The 19,080-nt window shown below is 32.5% G+C and overlaps 1 protein-coding gene across 5 annotated transcripts in view; it reads right to left on the bottom strand.

The window, feature by feature from the left end:
- The window catches only part of Fbxw7 (F-box and WD repeat domain containing 7), a 188,207-nt gene that overhangs the window by 47,973 nt on the left and 121,154 nt on the right, over positions 1–19,080 (bottom strand). The window contains exon 1 of one of the 5 annotated variants that reach the window (XM_026384685.2): positions 9,562–9,877. The exons of the other annotated variants lie outside the window; for them this stretch is intronic. Coding sequence (XP_026240470.1) covers positions 9,562–9,708 — 147 coding nt within the window. The 5' untranslated portion in view covers positions 9,709–9,877. Of the gene's footprint in view, positions 1–9,561; positions 9,878–19,080 lie in introns of those variants that run through there. 5 annotated transcript variants of the gene reach the window in all.

The raw sequence follows: 19,080 nt of genomic DNA on the forward strand, positions 1-19,080 counted from the left end.
ATATTAAAAATACTAAGCCATTTGTGGGCTGGGAATGTAGCTCAGTGGTAGAGTGCTTGCCTACCACATGTGGGGCCCTATGTTCAATCTTCAGTACCTCAAAAAGAAAACAAAACAATTACTGAACCATTTGTACAAACTACTCCCTATTATCAAAAGGAATTGTAAGTCATGGAAGTTGTTTCCCAACATGGTTGTAGATCTGTAGATTATGTGCTAATTTGTTTTGTGTTCATATTGGATAACTGAGGCACACCTGATACTAAAACAAAAAAAAAATGCCTAGAAAGCACAGTTATCAGTAGATACTGAGATTATCATAAACTATGGAAGGAAGTGAGAATTATATACTTGAAATCCCAGAACTATATGGCAAAAGTTAACCCTTAAAATACCTTGAAACTATCTGTTTACTCTTAGTAAGTCTTTATTCCAGATAAGTATGTTGCTTATTCCAGATAAGCTACATCATTTACTGGCTGTGGAACCAGTATTAATCCTTATTATGTTTCAGAATCCTTATCTGTAAAATAGGGATAATATAATATAACCCGATTTATAAGGCTACTTTAAGGATTAAATGAGTTTTTTAAATCCATCCATCCATCCATCCATCCATCCATCCATCCATTCATTCATTCATTCATAGTGATGAGGTTCAAACCCATGCCTCACGCGTGCTAGGCAAGTGCTCTGCCACTGAGCCACAATCCCAGCCCCAAGGATTAAACGAGTTTTTATATGGAAAGTTCTTAGAGTAGCACCTTCCCTACATAGCAAATTAGACTCTATTTTATTATCCTCATCAAAACATCAGCATTAACAAGAGTATTTTCTGTCTCCTGCAACGAGACAATAAGCTCCATGCAGACATGACCTTTGTCTCTGTAGTTCTGTTAAATATACGGGTTCTAGAAAAATTCACCAATTCCATTCTAGATGCTTAATATTTTTGGCTGATATTAATACAATAAATTAATGGCAAGATGTAAGTGAATCCTTTGCAACAATGTAATAAATGTGAAAAACAAGATATAAGCAATGATATATTCCCTCTATCACTCCTTTTACTATGTGTTTACCAAAATCTTCATGCTTTGAATCAAAAGATACAGAGAAGCCTTTCCTTAATCATTTATAATGAGACCTGGGTGCCTCCTCTCCTCCCATAATAGTTTGTAAATAGCTCCATATAAGGAATTTTACTAACATATTACAGTGGACAATTTGTGATTTTACCACTAGACTGTAAGATGCTTAAAGGACTGTGTTTTTTTTTTTTCTTTCCATTTTTATACACCCAAGGGCACAGGGGGTCAGTAACTTTTTATTTGTAGCCAGTACCTTGCAGAGGACAGAGAATAAGATCTCAAGAAAACTCACAATTTATATTTTGTTTACACATTTATGCATGATACATGATACATTCTTAAGCCAAAAAAGACATAGGATTTAAAATAGAATGTCTGATATGTGGTGATTAACAATAACTAATTCCTTTATTGATAAAATAAGTCGTGACCATAAGAGATGACATCAGAAGATCTGAAAATGCTCATATTTTCCATGTTCCAATAAAACATATTTGTGTGAAAGAGGAGCTTAGGAAGAAACACTTTTGTTTCTTCAAAAGTTATAAAAAGGCTGGGTGTAGTAGTGTGCACCTGTAATCCCAGTAGCTCAGGAGGCTGACGTCAGAAGATTGCCAGTTCAAAGCCAGCTTCAGCAACTTAGCAAGAGTCTATCTCACAATAAAAAAATAAAAAAGGCTGGGAATGTGGCTCAGTGGTTGGGTTCAAGTGTATCTGGGTTCAATTCATGGTACCAAAACAATAATAAAATTAAATTTAAAAATATAAAAGATCAGATATCCTACTTGTATCCCTCTCTGGATCTGCTCATACCAGTCTATTCTATCTTCTCTTTTCTCTCTCTCTTTTTTTTTTTTTATTATTATTTGATGACATTTTCTAGCCACTGTAGATTCTCAAAAGTATGTCCTAAATGACTACACCATAGTATGTTTCTCCCTTACTTCTAAAATTGGTAACTTGTAATTACTTTTAAAATTAAGTGTCAAACTGTATCTGAGTTTAGTTAAATTTAGAAAATGAAATAGTCAAAATCACAGCTGCAGTCATTTAAAAACATTTAGTAAACAAAAACATGCCATATTCTTAAAAGTACAAAAACTCCTTAAAGAATTTTCCAAGCTTTAACATATATTTCAATGAATTAGCTATACAAATATTTGTATGTTCTCCTCCATATCACTTGAGAGCACAAAAAGATACTAAAGATAACTTCTGAATTCTAAGGGTTTATAACCTGGGAAGACAAAAATATCTATACAAAGTTATCATGTGTCAACACTGAGGAGTCCAAATAGGCCTAAGCTCCACAGGTACTGTCAAGGAGTACAGTACATTTCACCGCAATAGGACGACCCTGTCTGAAGTCAGTGCTAGGAGGAAGTTCAGCAGAGAGGAGGGTGGACTGACAGTAAAGACATGAGAAGGATGGGAAGAGCCAGAGGCTCGAATGTGACTCTAAATCGTCAACTCTAAATACACTAGTGCAGGGAAGAGGGGCACAACAGTAGCTTCTAAAAGTCATATATTTCTACTTGGCTAAAAGTTCATGAAATAGATGTTGAGTTTCATGCAATCCCTTTTAGGCACAAGATATTTTAGAAGAGCAAACTTGCTTCAACTATTTTAAATGAGAATTAATAATGGCTAGACTAGAATTTTAAAAAATTAAAAAGGTTAACCTGGACTGCAGCTAATTGACAAAGCTATGACAGAAATGTCAGACTAAGTAATAGTGCTAAATACGAAAGAGGCAAATATTTCTGGCAGCTGCTCCTGCCAGCATGAGAAGTACTCTTATAGTTGAGATTATTAATAGCAATATACTCTGGGAGAGGCTGTTGTTTACACTGTAAACTTATCTCACTAAAATTCAGAAATGTAAAAGTATAATCAATAATGTGACAAAAACTGAGACAAGGTGTAAGAAGACTAATATGTAGAATCAATAATCAATTATAAAATCATACATGAGGGTCATTTTATTTAGATAAACATACATAAATCTCTGCTTTAAAACCGTAACAGGAGAAAACTATAGTTGAAAATAATACAAGTGACAAGTCTAAGGCAAATATTATTTTCCATAAAAACCAAAATCACAACAAACAGATAATTTTTTGATCTACTTACATATCTTCCTCATAAAGACTTAAGTAAGCAGTAACAGTTATTTTCTCAAAATGAAAACAATTAATTTGATGGAAAACCTACAATAAATAGGGAAATTCAACAATACAGAATTCACCAAGTGAAGTCCACAAAACTTTGCCATGGTAGGAATCAATTTGCTTAAAATATGATTTGTGTTTTAATAATATTAGAAGGCCCTCATGTTCTTTTTTTTAATTGACATAATTTTTCTGGAAAATAATTTAGCAATATTTATCAGGAATCTAAAGAAATTCCCATCACTTGACCAAATAATTCCACTTCTAGAAATCTGTGATATTATTAAAGATTTAGTGCAAAAATGTTCAAAGCAGCTCACTATTCAAATTAACACCACCAGGAAATTTAAGGTACATTCATATGACATATTTTACATTTTTACCTACAGCCATGGGGAAACACTAGCAGTATATTAAAGATAGATCTACGTGCCAATTTTATTTAAAAATAATTAAAATATTTAAAACTACCATTGTGGTTATTTCCTAGCAGTGAAATTACTAGTCATTTAGAAAACTGTAAAGAAAAATATTTTTTAGTTTTATATGTTGATCATGTCCTATTTTTATAGAGAAGTAAAAAAAAATTAAATATTGAAGGGAAAAATTCACTATATATCCATTTGGGAGGATAATAACTTCTAAATTTTCTTTGACCAATAGAGCTTATGAAGGTTCATTTTTTGGGGAAGACACAGAATCTTCATATACATAAAAATTTTATTATAAGATAAAGAATTAGAAACATTACTTTCTGAAACAAATCAATACAGTTGTTTAACAATTCTAGGAGACCTTTGCTGAAAAGTTCTAAAGGATTGGTCAGTAGTCTACTAAAGGATCACAACAGATTAAAATTACATACAGACGACTATTCATATAAAATAATAAATTAATTATGTCTCAATGAGAAAATTAAAATTTTGTACATGGACTTATCTATTATCGATACTCAATAATGAAGAAAACCTCTATCTAACCCAACATAGTATCACTAAAACAGGTGCTATGTTGTTTTTGTCATTACTGTCAAAAGTACTAACTGAAAAAAATGAAGAGAATGGTAGGTACTGTGATGCAGTTTGAGGATAATATGTCAGACACCCTGTTCTCAAATTGTTTTCTGCCAAACACAAGCCCTAAGATATCATCCCTCAGCTTACAAAAAGAGAATATGCAAGCATAAGGTCTGAATGTATCTAATTTGCTACAACTGTTACATAATAGCTAGGACAACTTTTTAAAAGAAATATCTTCAAAAAGTTACATGAAAATTCTAAATTCATAAATGGATTGTGTGATCAAAAATTATTTGTAGGTCCATTGTTTGAAACTTAGAATGTATTTTCTCAAAGAAATAATATAACAGTGCTTGGTTCATAGATTTCCCCTCCAAAATAACATATTAGTGGTAGAAAAGTGTTGAATTAATAAGAAAAAAATGTAAACAGGCCACAAAACAACAGAAAGAATGGCTAGTACCTGCAGTATTAGTCAGTCCTGAGGTTAAATACCACTTTTACTATTTACCAGGAAAATTGGGAGAGTTAGCTTGTTTAAACTTCAGTTTTCTCATCTACTGAGAGAATACTTTAGGTAACAGTACTTAACTAACATTGAAAGCATTTAAGAATCAAATGAGGCCAAGCGCAGCAGGGCACCCCTATAATCCCAGTGGCTCAAGAGGCTGAGACAGGAGGATTGTCAAGTTCAAAGCCAGCCTCAGCAACTTGCTGAGGCCCTAAGCAACTTAGCATGTCTCGAAAATGTAAAAAGGGCTGGGGATATGGTTTAGTGGTTAAGTGCCCCTGGGTTTAATACCCAGTACCAAAAAGAAAAAAAATCAAATGAGTACATTTTATAAGGAAGGAATGCCTAGAATACATAGTAGGTTCTTTTGAAATGACGGCAACCATTTATAGAATTATTAAACTAATACTAAACATTTAAAAGAGAAATAATAAAAAGTACCATGTTACGATTCCAGTGATTAAACACACACACATAAAATTCTTTACCACATCACTACCAAAGAATCTGAGGAGGGGATTAAGAATTTTAAAGGAACGAATGGCTTAAAACCTCCACCTATCCTATTCTAAAAATTTGCTAGAAGCAGAAACTTATACATAAGCAAAAGGCCCAAGATTTACTGGAGTACTGATATAACAGTAAAAAAACCTATTTTCACTATTTCTGTAAGTAAAGTTTCATTCAAACACAGTCATGCCCACAATCTACAGCTATTTGAGCTATGTGGTTGCAAGAGTCTACATAGTCCACAAAGCCTAAAATGTTTACTGGCCCTCTGCAAAAAAGTCTGTGGACAAGTTTAAGCTATCCTCCAATGATGGCAATACACAGGAATGCTATTAACACTTTCTGAAACCACAAATACTCTAAATTTTATTTTAAAAGAAAAGTATTTTAAATATAGTATTTGAGAATAGAGCTTGATATAGAAAATAATCACTACAAAACTGTTTTAAACTACCAGAAATTCCAGTTATATACTTCACTGCTACCCGAGTTCCTGGATTTCAAATACACAAGTCCTTGTTCCACACCCATACTATATCTTTCCCACCAGAGGTCTACCCCAATTTACTTAGTTTTCCATGTTGCTGATGCCCATGCTACCTAAACCCCCAAAATATATGAGGCACTCTAAAAACAGTATCTGCCTACAACCAAATATTGTCAATAAAGTGTGTTAAAAAGTCCTACATAAATCAATAATTGAATGCCATGTGGAACTCTCCACCAAAACACTAACACTGAAGAATATCTAAAAGAATATTCTAAAAGCTTTAAAAGTGCTTCAAAATAAAACAAAATGAGTGAAAAAAAGACTTAAATCTGCTTAAGCATTAAGTGATTTTCTACCAACATAATATTAATTATAAAATATATCATTAATTCTCTATACTACAAAGAAAAAAAAGCTAGAAACTACAAAGTTCCAAGGAGGGGTTGGGGAGATAACGCTGTTGGTACAATGCTTGCCTTGCATGCACAAGGCCCTGGGTTCAATCCCCAGAACCACACCCAGACACACAAAAAAGCTATGGGCTGGGGGTTGTGGTTCAGTGATACAGCATTTGCCTTGCATGCATGAGGCACTGGGTTCGATTCTCAGCACCACATATAATTAAATAATTGTGTCTGTCTACAACTAAAAAAAATATTTTTAGAAAAGAAACTACAAAGTTCCAACAAGATGCATCCTTATTTCAGCAAGTTTCAAATGTGAAAAATAATGCACCTTAGGATTTAAGAAATATAGTATTACCATCTTTAAAGGTGTAACAATTTCAAAGGAAAAATAAAATAACTTTTCAATTAATTTTTTTAGGTTAAATAACTCATTATTATAAAGCTTTTCTTCCCCCTAAAGGACAATCAGGTTTTTTTAAGTTGGGAGTTTCAATCCCATCTTTTTCTGATAGTAAAAACAGCAGCAAGACTTAACTTTTAAACAAGTACTCTATCTGGTATTATATTAAATCTTAGCAAATATAAATTATGAGGACCTCAACACTAAAAACATTTTAAGATTAACTGATTAATAGCTAGATTGCTGTTTATTTTCTATTGGTAGCATTTAAACCAATGCTTATATATTTCAGAAGAGAGCCAAGAAAATATATAGTAATAAATTAAACTAGCAGTATTAATATTATACTTAATAGTCAAAGTAAACGAAATTCCTAAAAACACTGAAGAGGTTGAATTGTAGTTATGACTATTAATTTAAAAAATTTTCCAAATTTCCCAACTATTATTTGCATGTGCACATAAAATATTAATGGGCCATGCAAATATTAACTGACTCAGCAGTTAATATTTAAGAAATATAGTATTACCATCTTAATATTATCTCTCTATCCTCTATGATGGATAGAGGGATAATATTATGCTTTTCAATTTAGATCAAAACTACTTACAGCATTTTTTTTAAGGAAGGATTTTTTTTTAATATCTTTATTCTATTTATTCATTTGTATGTGGTGCTGAGGATCAAACCCAGGGCCTCACACGTGCTAGGCAAGCACTCACACAGCACTCTACCGCTGAGTTATCGTCCCAGCCCCTACATACAGCTTTATAGGTAGTAACTATACATTTCATTCAGCTCACTACTTCTAAGAAAAAAAAGTAGGTTGCGAAATATAGGCTATCATAAATAGCCATCTGCTTCAAAGAAGCTAAATATATCTAAAGCAAAAGCTAGATAACATATTAAACACAAATAAGATTAATTACGTATCACATAAAAAGTCTTTTTTAAATCTTTGATCTAGAAAAATACTTTAAAAAATGCATATCATAAACTTTAACAGGGGAAAGTTGGTAAATTATGTAACAAATAGGATATAAATCAACTTAAAGCTAACTAAACTAACCAGTTGTAAAAAGGAGTGAGGATATAGTTTCATACTCCCTCTAATACTTCTAGTAGTGTCAATGAGTTATGCAATAGTAAACTATTGGCAGGCAGGCAAATACTGAACATGTTAACTTAGCTTTTTAAATAACTTTTAAAACCTTTAAGAAATTTTCTAGTAGGAATTTCATTTTCATATTTAGTTCTATGCTGTTATTACAACAGCAAGGTATAATTTAATGTAACACAGTAACCTAGAAAAGCCAAATTGAATAATGAATCTATGAAACCTTCAGAGAAAGCCTTGTGGGCCTCTATTAATTTGTCTTATAGAATCTCCTCCTTTGCCCTTTACACGTAGTATCTATTACATGTAAAGAAAAAAGAGGTAGAAGATAGAGGGAGAAAACAGAGGTAGAAGACAAAGGTAGACATAATAATTTTCCCATATATTGTACTTAACTGTATTAGAAATATTCAACAAAACAGAACAAAATTGACTTAATATCTTAACAATTCCTCAAATTTTAAATTTATTTGTATGGTATTTTCTTTTACAGAAGTATTAAAAAATAATTAGTTTATTAATGACATTAAAATTATCAGAGGCCTATGTATAAAATGCTTAAATCAGAGCAGTGACCTCATTCAGCAAAAGCTATAAAACTGACAAGGTAAAAGACCACAAAATTTTAAAAGCAGTACTTTCTGAAGACACAGTAAATAAGAAACAAAAGGTGAAAGGATATTCATATTCCATTTTCAATGTTTAAATTATATTATATTATAACCTGACTCAAAATGTTTTCCAACATGGCTGCCACTTCTTTGGAATAGAAATAGAAGCCACTCAAAAGGAACTAAGCTAATTAGAAAATGTATTTTTACAAAGGTTATTTAAGTCAAACTACGTAGAAGTGCCTCTTTATAAGGAGGAAAAACATTTTTTTCCTTATTTATTATTATTATGGATTATTCTACTTGTTTAAGTCTGTTTCCCCTTTAGTATTTAAAAACAGGTATTGGGGGTGGGGGTGGGGGGCCAGGATACTAACAGCATTGATCTCACACACACATTCATTTAATTCCAGACATGTTTTTTGTGTATGTTGGTTTAATATTTTTAAGGACCACAGACCTATTTTAGATCTAAAATATTTAGACCTAGTAAATAACTGAAATCTAACTGAAAGCTAGCAAATGTCTAGTAAATAACTGAATACCAACTAACTTGGAAAATACAAACAAATTCTAATATTTCAAAGCTTGGTTGGGGAGAGAAATTTGTCCTGAAAAACATCCACTAGATTGTAACTTGAGTATACATGTTTGTTGGTTCAGTGTGGTCTGTATGTATACTGAATCATAACTGCTACCCAATGGCATGCTATTTTTTTCACATAACAGCAAAAAGTAATGTCTCTAAAATGTTACTTTTAACTTAAAAAACAGCAATTTAAAAATAATCCAGCTTAAAGGGCCAAATAAACTTAAGGATCTGGAATGCTCTTTAATTGAGCTATTTAAATACTAAATTTTTCCCAGGTATAAAAAGAGTAGCACCAGATTTTTGCTTTTCATACAAAATAAAAGCCATAAATTTGAGGGTTTTAATATTTGCTAACATCTTTCAAAACTTTTCACATTAACCAATTTCAAGTAAATTTACAGGATAATACTGAAATAAAAAATAAATGGTGGAAAAAACAAAAAGGTGGATTAGGTAATCATGTCTTTTAGGTTCTATATCAGATCTGTAAAACTATCATTTATATATGTTTTCACTGGATATACAATACACTGTTAGTTTTAGTTATAAATATCAATTGCAATTTGAAGCATTTCTTCAAAAAGGAAGCAGAAGTATATCATTTAAATACACATTCATATTTTTCAAACATGTAAGACTTACCCGTCTTCGACAGAAAGGGAGGCCTTGGGCAATGATGCTAATGCTAAAGATCTTCATCACAGTTTGATGTGGCAGAGGCTCTTTTGCACTTTTAAGATCAACAGGAACCAAGCCATGGTTTAGAGTAGCTTTTCCCGGTTTTGACATTTTAAAACTCTTCTTGGTTGATGAATACTCTCTACATGTAATACAGGCACATTACTAAAAACTCTAACCACCAAATTAAAAAAAATATATATAGATATATATATTTAATAGTAGTTTTAAAAGGCTGAGAACCCAAGGCCTGCTGCTTTTGTCTTTCAACCTTCTCCTACCAAATGTCCTGACCTGTCTGAGGCTTGGTGAAGAGCAAACTATCCTAGAATAGCCAGGAATTATAAACTACTGAAGTGAAAGCTCCTGCTCCTGCCAGTCAAACAGCTGGTGAACCTCCCATACAAAGTCAGTAACTTGAATACGACCAAAAGCAGAGCTGTGCTGTGGAACCCCTTTTAATGTTTCTCCAACTAACTAGGTGGTTCCTAGAGAATTTAAGTAGTTATTTTCTTTAAAAAAAAAAACAATGAAACAAAACAAACCCCACACTTTATCCTCTCTTAGATATCTTATCAAGTCTTCCTTATCTAAATATCAGCATTAATACTTTAGGAATGCTTTGAATTGTTTCAAATTTAAGGAGGGGTTTATGCATGCTAAAAAATATACATAACACATAAGCGTGTTCTACTTTTGATATACTGCAATGAGCACTATTTCCAAGTGTTCATCTTGAGCATGTTCTTTTTCTACATACCACTCTTCATCTTATACTCACATAGACTGTAAATGCACTCTAGCTCTAACTATTAATAATGCTTCAGATTGATCTTCCTACAGAATTTGGTCAGTCTTAGTTCAATTTCTATGATTTTGGAAAACTCGTTGATTTTACTTGAAAGAAAAATAGCCTTGTGGTTTATTAAAGATATATTAAAAGATTATTTATTTATAAAGTAACTTATGATGGCCAGTAATCACAACCATATGCCATTGACAATAGGGATATATATGTGATGTGAAATGTGCTGTTAGGAGATCCTGTCATTGGGTGAACATCACAGAGTGTACTAACACAAACTAAGACAGCTGTGATGTCACTAAGTGATAAGATGTTACGGGACTACCTTCATATAAGAGGCGAAATACCGTGCAGTACGTGACTCTACAGTAAAATGGATAGTAAGTAGCTAATTCATTGAAAATCCATAGTGCCTAATTTCTGCAATGCAACATAGACAGATAAATACAGAAATGTGGTATTTAAAAAAAATCTATTCCTCAAGAACTTTCAATAGCTCCCCTAGTCATTGGGACTAGGGGGAAAAAAAAGTTTTGAGAAGACGACTCCTCAAATGACCCCAAATTAATTGTTCCCATATTACCTCAAATAATTTTCCTAAATTAACCACTTACATGGTAATTAATTTTATACTTCCTTCTATATTCAAGCCTATGAACTACACTGTTAAAGATATGGAAAAAAGCTCAATGTAAGAATAGATAGTCCTAATAGGTAGTAGACAATTTGTGAACTATCTATTCACAATTTTCAGTGAACTAGTTTGTTCTCTCCTTCTATTTTTTTCTTCCAATAGCCAGTCATCTCACTTATCTCTCCTTCTCTTTTAATAGAACTTTATTATGGGAAGTTAGAATGTGATAGGGAAAGAATTACAAAGGAGATTGGAAGAAAAGGGTGATTTCTTTCTTTCCTTTGGAGAGATCCATCTTAGTGAATGTAAAGTGGGCTTCTGGGGAGATAGTCATACACAAGAAATAGTCCCAGTCCTAACCTGATGCCATGCTTTTATAGAAGACCTTTCTCTTATATCACAATTCAAAATGTAGTTGAAAATGCAAAGTCACTGGCAGAGTTGATACATCTCCATTTCTGGACATATACCCCAAAGAATTTAAAACATGGACTTGAACAGATATCTGTACATCCTTACTTATACCAGCATTATTCACAAAAACCGAAAGGTGGAAGCAACCTCTCCAAACATCAACTGATGAATGGATAAACAAAGTACAGTATATACATAAAATGAAATACATATTTAGTTTTTAAATAGAAGGAAATTCTAAACATGTTATAGTATTGATGAACCTTGAAGACATTATACTAAGTAAAGTAAGTAAAAAAAAAAAAAAGATGCATATTGCATGATTTCACTTGCACGAGGTTCTTAGAATAGTGCAATCACACACAGAAAGTAGAGGGTGGTTGCTGGGGCCAGGGGGAAGTGGAACATGGGACAGTGTAAGTGGTACAGAATTTCAGTGGAGGAAATAAGAAATTTCTGGTGATGAAAAGTGGTAACAGTCATACAACACTATGAATGAACTTAATGACACTGAACTATATATTTTAACATGGCTAAGATATTAAATTATATAAGTATTTAACCACAACTAAAAAATATCTTAAAATTTAAAAAGTAAATGACTAATAATATAATCATCACACAATAAAAATCTCAATAGAGGTCCAGGGTTGGGAGAGAAGAGATAGTATTAGGGTACTGGAAATCTATAACTTGATAAAGTAGGGGGGAAAATAAGACTGATATTCAAGATACATAAGTCTATAGCCCCACCAGGGTATTACTACCTCTCAGAATAGGCTCATTCTAGTTTCAGCATCTCCTCTGAAGTTCACTTTATTTCCTAAGACCTATAATTTTTTTCACTTATATAATATAACCTTCACTCATATCTTGTCTCTCATTTAAAAATCCCCTTTGTTAAAAAAAAAAAAGTAGCTCCCAAGGAATAATCCTCCTCCCAGTTACCATCACCATCTGCTTTGTTAGTATTACAATAGAGTTTTATGTAAACTGAGATTTATTCTAAAAAAATCTATCAATTATAATCTTTTAAATCAGTTCATTAACCTCTTCCCAAAATTCCTTTTTCTGAATCACAGATATAAACTATGTGAAAAGTGAACCAGAAAAAAATGTCACTACATTCCATAACTTTAATATTTATTTGCATAGAAAAACTAATAAAAACAGATCAGCTCTGACTTATCTTTCACTTAATGGGTTGAAGATAGCAAACTGAAAATTATAAATTTTTACTATTGTTTTTTAAATGTCTCAAAGAACTTCAAAGTCATGTATTTACATGCAGATACTTTGAAGATAAGCCAGATCTCTAATATCTTTGGAGCTTAATTCTAATGAAGAAAAAAAGTGTGGGGATTGAAAAGAACTTAGGGAAAATTAAAACTAACCTCAATGGTTTTCACTCCCCAGTGTCTTGAGGGGTAAAAATTACTATGAAGTAAAACTTGATTTCCCCTTTTCAAGAAACTATTACGGTGATAATGGAATTTTACAAAGCAGGAGTGAAAACAAAGACTTATATTAGATATCAAGTTCTGGTAAGCACAAAGTAAAGACATTCTAATTCAACTTTTTTTTTAATTGGTAAATAGCTGCCCTCAACTGGATAGTAGGGGGTACTGCAACTGCAGCAAATTATCATCAAATGTAATTATATGTCTGTTAACAGTGTCTTTTTTTACTTTATCTTTTATTTGTTCTTTTTAGTTATATATGATGGTAGAGTGTATTTTGAAAAAATTATACAAACATGGAATACATCATTTTTAAAGTCATTTTTAAGTAATTGAGCAAAGTGAGTGCTAACTTTCAAATGTATATACAAGTTTCATATTTGGGGGAGGACTTCAAGTAATAGTACTTCTATTTGCATGAACATGTGCAAAACAACAAATCTTTGAGGATTTGAATATAAAAGAAGACTCTATCAATAAAGGAAATCACAGACAATATAGATGAGAGCCCCCTAATACTTTACATTGGAGCTAGTCCTGTGGGTCTAAGACAAGACAGTCTTGGTCTCAATTCTACTTTTAAAGATACTCTTAATTATAACAACCACTACCTCCAGATGATACTACAAGAATTAAAGCTACAATAGCAGGTGGGAGCATGAACTCTGAAGCCAAACTGCATTAGTGTATACCCTGGCTCTATCAGGGATGACTTTAAATTAATCCCTTTGTGCCTCAATTTCACCTACACAGTACCTACCTCATGACCAGATGCAAGTATTAAATGAGTTTGTGCAGACATACAGAATAATGGCTCACTTCTAGTAAATGCTTCATCATGATCACTACTACTATTATTGGGATCAAAAGTCACATAGAGCTGGGCATGGTAGTACATACATAATCCCAGCAACTTGGGAGGCTGAGGTAGGAGGATTGCAAGTTCAAAGCCATCCTCAGCAATTTAGTGAGGCCCCAAGAAACTTAACAAGACCCTGTCTTAAAATAAAAAAAATAAAAATAGAAGGGCTGGGGATGTGGTTCAGTGGTTAAGTGCACCTACATTCAATTCCTGATGTGGTGGTGGCAGGGATCACATGGAGCTTTGTAAATTACAAATCAATTTCTAAAGTAACTAGGAAAGAAAGCAGGAATTCTAAAATCCACCCAAAATAACTCTGGAGTATAATATTTTAAAACAATATCTATCACTTTCAGAAATCTTCCATTAATTCCTTCAATAATTTCACCTTAAAAATGAAGCTATAATATCTTAACTGTGATGTCTTGGCATTTTAAGATGCCAGCTTAACAATACCATCCAAGAAGAGTTTAAAAGTAGAAAGCTTGTGATTCAGAAAAGGTCTCTGAATAAGGTGATTTATTTTGCCTACTCATCACATTCTGATTTTCTTTCTTCTAAGTTTGCATTGGCAGAAACCATTATATACAAATGTTACATATAACAAAGTATCACTAGTATGGTATTCAGATCACAGATTCATGTACTCCAATTTTCTTTTTTTTTTGGGGGGGGGGGTCCCGGGGATTAAACTCACTCTGCCACTGAGTCACATCCTCAGCCCCTTTTTTTGTATTTTATTTGGAGATAGGGTCTCACTGTGTTGCTTAGTACCTCATAGTTGCTAAGGATGGCTTTGAACTCACAATACTTTTGCCTCAGCCTCCTGAGCTGCTGGGATTACAGGCATGCATCACCACACCCAGCTTCCAATCTTCTATTTTTTTTTCTTTTTTTTTTTAATTTTTATTGGTTGTTCACAACATTACAAAGCTCTTGACATATCATATTTCATACATTAGATTGAAGTGGGTTATGAACTCCCAATTTTACCCCAAATGCAGATTGCAGAATCACGTCGGTTACACATCCACAATTTTACATAATGCCCAATTAGTAATTGTTGTATTCTGCTACCTTTCCTATCCCCTACTATCCCCCCTCCCCTCCCCCAATCTTCTATTAACAATAACAAAAAATGCCATTATGGCAATTTACTCTGGACTTCCACATTTTATTTTTCTTTCATTCAGTAGTATTACACAGAAGATTAGGATTCAACTACTCTTGACCAAAGGCCACAGCATGAGGGATGCAAAAACATTTTTCCATTTTCCAGAAATTCTTCTTGAATCAGCTAAAACAAATCACTTGGAAGACATATGTTTACCTACAAGCACAAATGATATTTGTTTTATTTTTGTTTGAGCCAGGGTTTTGCTACGTAGCCCAGACATGGCTCAAACTCCTGGGCCACAAGCCATTCTCCCCACTCAGCCAGAGAGTAGCTAGAAACACAGCCAGGCGCCATCACTCCAGTTCTAGGAACAAATGATTGTATATCAAGAGTTTTCAGAGTCTCACCTCAAAACCTTTGACAGGGAGAGTATTAACATAAGTCCCATAATACTCGATGTTCCTCATTGATTCTGTGAATTGAAGCAACAAGACCTACTTTCATAGAAAGAGAATATGTCAGATGCTAAAAATTACATCACTACTAAATGAAAATAAGCCAGAATCAATATTCTTTTAATAGAGAACAAGTATACTCAATTATTTAGAGATACAGACTAAGATTATTTTTTGTGCTGAATCAGTTTTTAATCTTTCCTAGCACCTTGCAATTATCAAAAACCTTAGTTCTCTGCTTAAAAATAAATGACCCATCAAGCTTATGCTAGTAATATCTGTAGAAGAAACCCAACAAACAGTATATCATTACTTCAACTGCAGAAAAATAAATATAATTAATTAGATTTATGTGAAAATAATAAATATACGGTATACCTTTAAATTTTTAACATTCATAAAAAGCACAAGTCAAATGAATAAAAATGTTTTATGAAGATCATTTAAAAATGATGCCCAAAAAACTTCTAAAGACCTTTACATGTTCAAAGTACTCAATAATAAACATTATGACTTTCAGTTATGATGTTATTGAAATATCACACTTATATAAACATTTAAAGAATCACAATATATTATTATGCTTCCCTGTTAATTTTATCTGGAAACCAAAGGGAGACCCTAACTACTTAAGAGAATCAAACTTGGTTCTGGAAAAGCATGTACATATATATAGGTGTTATAAAAATGTGACCTCATCACTGGACCTTTGCAAAATAAAAGCGTTGTGTATATGTACATACATGTATATGCAACATTTTCAAAATAAAAATGTTAGACACTACCAGGATACATAAAGTATTTCAATTATCTGATGTATATGCAAGATCTGATTACTAGACATTTACAATTTCTGGAAATGCCCAATTATTTCAAAGTGACTGGATGCAAATCAGTTATAAATTAAAATACAGAAAATCAAACTTAAAACAAGTTCTAAAAATGACCAGTTTAAAGCTGAAAAAACCAATCCACAGCACACCAAAACCTCTAAGATTTTTTAAAAAATAAATAACTGTTAACTTATTTACAACCAAATTATCCTTTGACTAAACTATTGATTTAGCCAACAACCAACTTCTAGCCCAGTTACCTGGAGTTTATACTCCAGGTAAACTCACCTTTGTATAAAGAATAGTGGGTGAATTTTAAATTCAAATTTCTGCTCCACCACTAACTATAACCTTAGGTAAGTCCCTCTTTTCAGACTTAAGATTTTCTACAATGAGGAACCTTGGCCAGACAACTTAGAATGAAGTTCCTTATGGTTTTAAGAGTATATTGAGCTCTAATAGTATCAGGTATATATACAGCCTACAAACTTCATCCAAATGAAATGATTCATTTGTGTATACCTTCTAAAAAAGAGGCATCATGCATGTGTTATCAATCGATATGTGTTTGTGTTGTATATTTTTAAAATTAATGGAAGAAATTTATAAACATGATAATTTAAAACCATTATTAAAATCAAGAAAAACAGCAGACTTTTTTTTTTCTGATTCCACATTATAGTAATTTGCATATTTTTATTTTCTCTCCCACTTACCACAGTAATCTAAACAGTGACAAAAGTATATTTGATCTTTTAAGTAAGCAAGCTTCAGATTTTATTCCTATATTTGTGTATAAGAACTTTAGTTGTGTGTGTGTGTGTTCTGTGGTACTGGGGATTAAACCCAGGGCCTTGTGCATGCAAGGCAAGCACTCTACCAACTGAGCTATGTCCCTAGTTCTAGTTGTTAACTCTAAAATGATACTTTCCCCCATTCTTTCATTAGAAATTTAAAGAAATATTTCAGATAAAACAAAAATTCAACTATCAGATTAAATTTTATAAGTATTTCAGACATGCCTTGTATGAAGTCCTCAATGACTATAACATAATTCACCTCATGATTAACTTTTAACTCTTACAGTCTGCCTTGGGTTACCCCAGCTGTTAAATTGGCCTTACACAGCTGCTCACCAAGAATTTAGCTGATGATTATTATAGTTATATCTTTAAGTCAACTATGACAAAAATGACACAGTAATTAAAGGTATTTTAGACATGCAAAAACCTCTTGTGATGATGGAATAAGTGGTCTGAGCAACTTTATTTTCTACAATTCTCAAAATTTAAGTGTAAGATAAAAACTATTAGTTTTTTAAGGTTCCTCATTTAAGTTACTTTTATGAATGAGTTAAAACAAAAATTAGTTCATCAATCTTACAGTTAAAATAAATACTACTTATTGCCTCGCATGGTAGCCCATGCCTCAAATCCCACTGGCTCTGGAAGATGAGGCAGCGGGGATCACAAGTTCAAAGCAAATTTGTGAGGCCGTAAGCAATCTGGTGACACACTGTCTGAAAGTTAAAAAAAAAAAAAAAAATTAAAAAGGGCTGGGAAGGCTGGAGTTGTAGCTCAGTGGTAGAGTGCCTGCCTCACATGTATGAGACACTGGGTTCAAACCTCAGTACCACACACAAAAATAAATAAAAAATTAATAAAACAAAGGTATTGTGTCCATCTTCAACTAAAAATATTTTAAAGGCTCAGGGAAGGGAGTGTGCTGGGAATGTGGCTTGTGGTTAAGTGCCCTTGGGTTCAATCCCTGATACAAATAAATAAATATTACTTATTAATATATAATCCCCTGTAAAAATTCTAAAGACTGTTACAGGTCAGTAAGTCATAAATAAGAATAGTACCTCTTTTAAGGTTTATCAGTTAGTTAAAAGTAAGTAATACAGGTGATTTTGTGGTAGAGCTTTAACAAAATTAAACTAAAACTAAGCTACAATTCAGGAAGCTCAACAAACTGACAGTCAACACATCATAAGGATTTTTCCTATAAAAACTAAAAAGTTAAATTTATTGAAACGTAAAATATCTGACAGCATTAACAATTTGAGAAAGTAACATAGTAAAGAGGGAGGAGATAACTGTTTTCTACACTGTTGAGTTTCTGATGCAATTATGAATACAAATCAATTACTTTGGGCAAGACATAGTATAATTTATATAATTTTCACCAACATATCATGAAAGCACAAGATTTATTAGTATTCACTAAAAGTACCTCATAGAATTTAAGTATAGGATTACTTTAAACACAGAAAATACTTATAGAACAAAGGTATAGAAAACACATCTAGGCCTCATTCCTGGATTGGCTGACAGGTAATACCACTGGCCTCTGACATCACTGAAATTACATATTGAACAAAGTACACTGATAAACATCACCATTAATGTTACAGCTGAAGTTTAAGTCTCCATTCTTTCCAGTAAGTAAAACACTAACTGGCTATCAAGAAAAATTAAAAATGAATAATCAAAAACCCTACCCTTGCAATTCTGGAAAATGTCTGAAATAGAAAGATTTGGGGATGAAGAACAAGTCGTCCAGGGATACCAAGAGACTACTGGGTTTAACAGGAGATATAAAAGAAGTGTGCAGCTGTAAAAGGTTTAAGAATTACTTGTCTCATTTCAGATTGGAACAATGAATTGCACTGAGAGTTTAAGTCCAGTAGGTCTAATTCCTAAACTCATTCTTTGCAACAGAATATCTGTTCTAGAAAATGTTTGGTCCTAATCTAGTCATAAGAAAGCTGTGAAATTTCCTAACCTAGTTGTTTGGATACTTATTTCTGTTTTGGATATGCAAATTTGCCAGATACCTAAGCTGTAGATAATTGAAATAAAGTACTGCAGAAGACATGTGTATATTATATATAGACTCTG

Source organism: Urocitellus parryii, chromosome 10 (assembly GCF_045843805.1).
Source record: "Urocitellus parryii isolate mUroPar1 chromosome 10, mUroPar1.hap1, whole genome shotgun sequence".
NCBI lineage: Eukaryota > Metazoa > Chordata > Mammalia > Rodentia > Sciuridae > Urocitellus > Urocitellus parryii.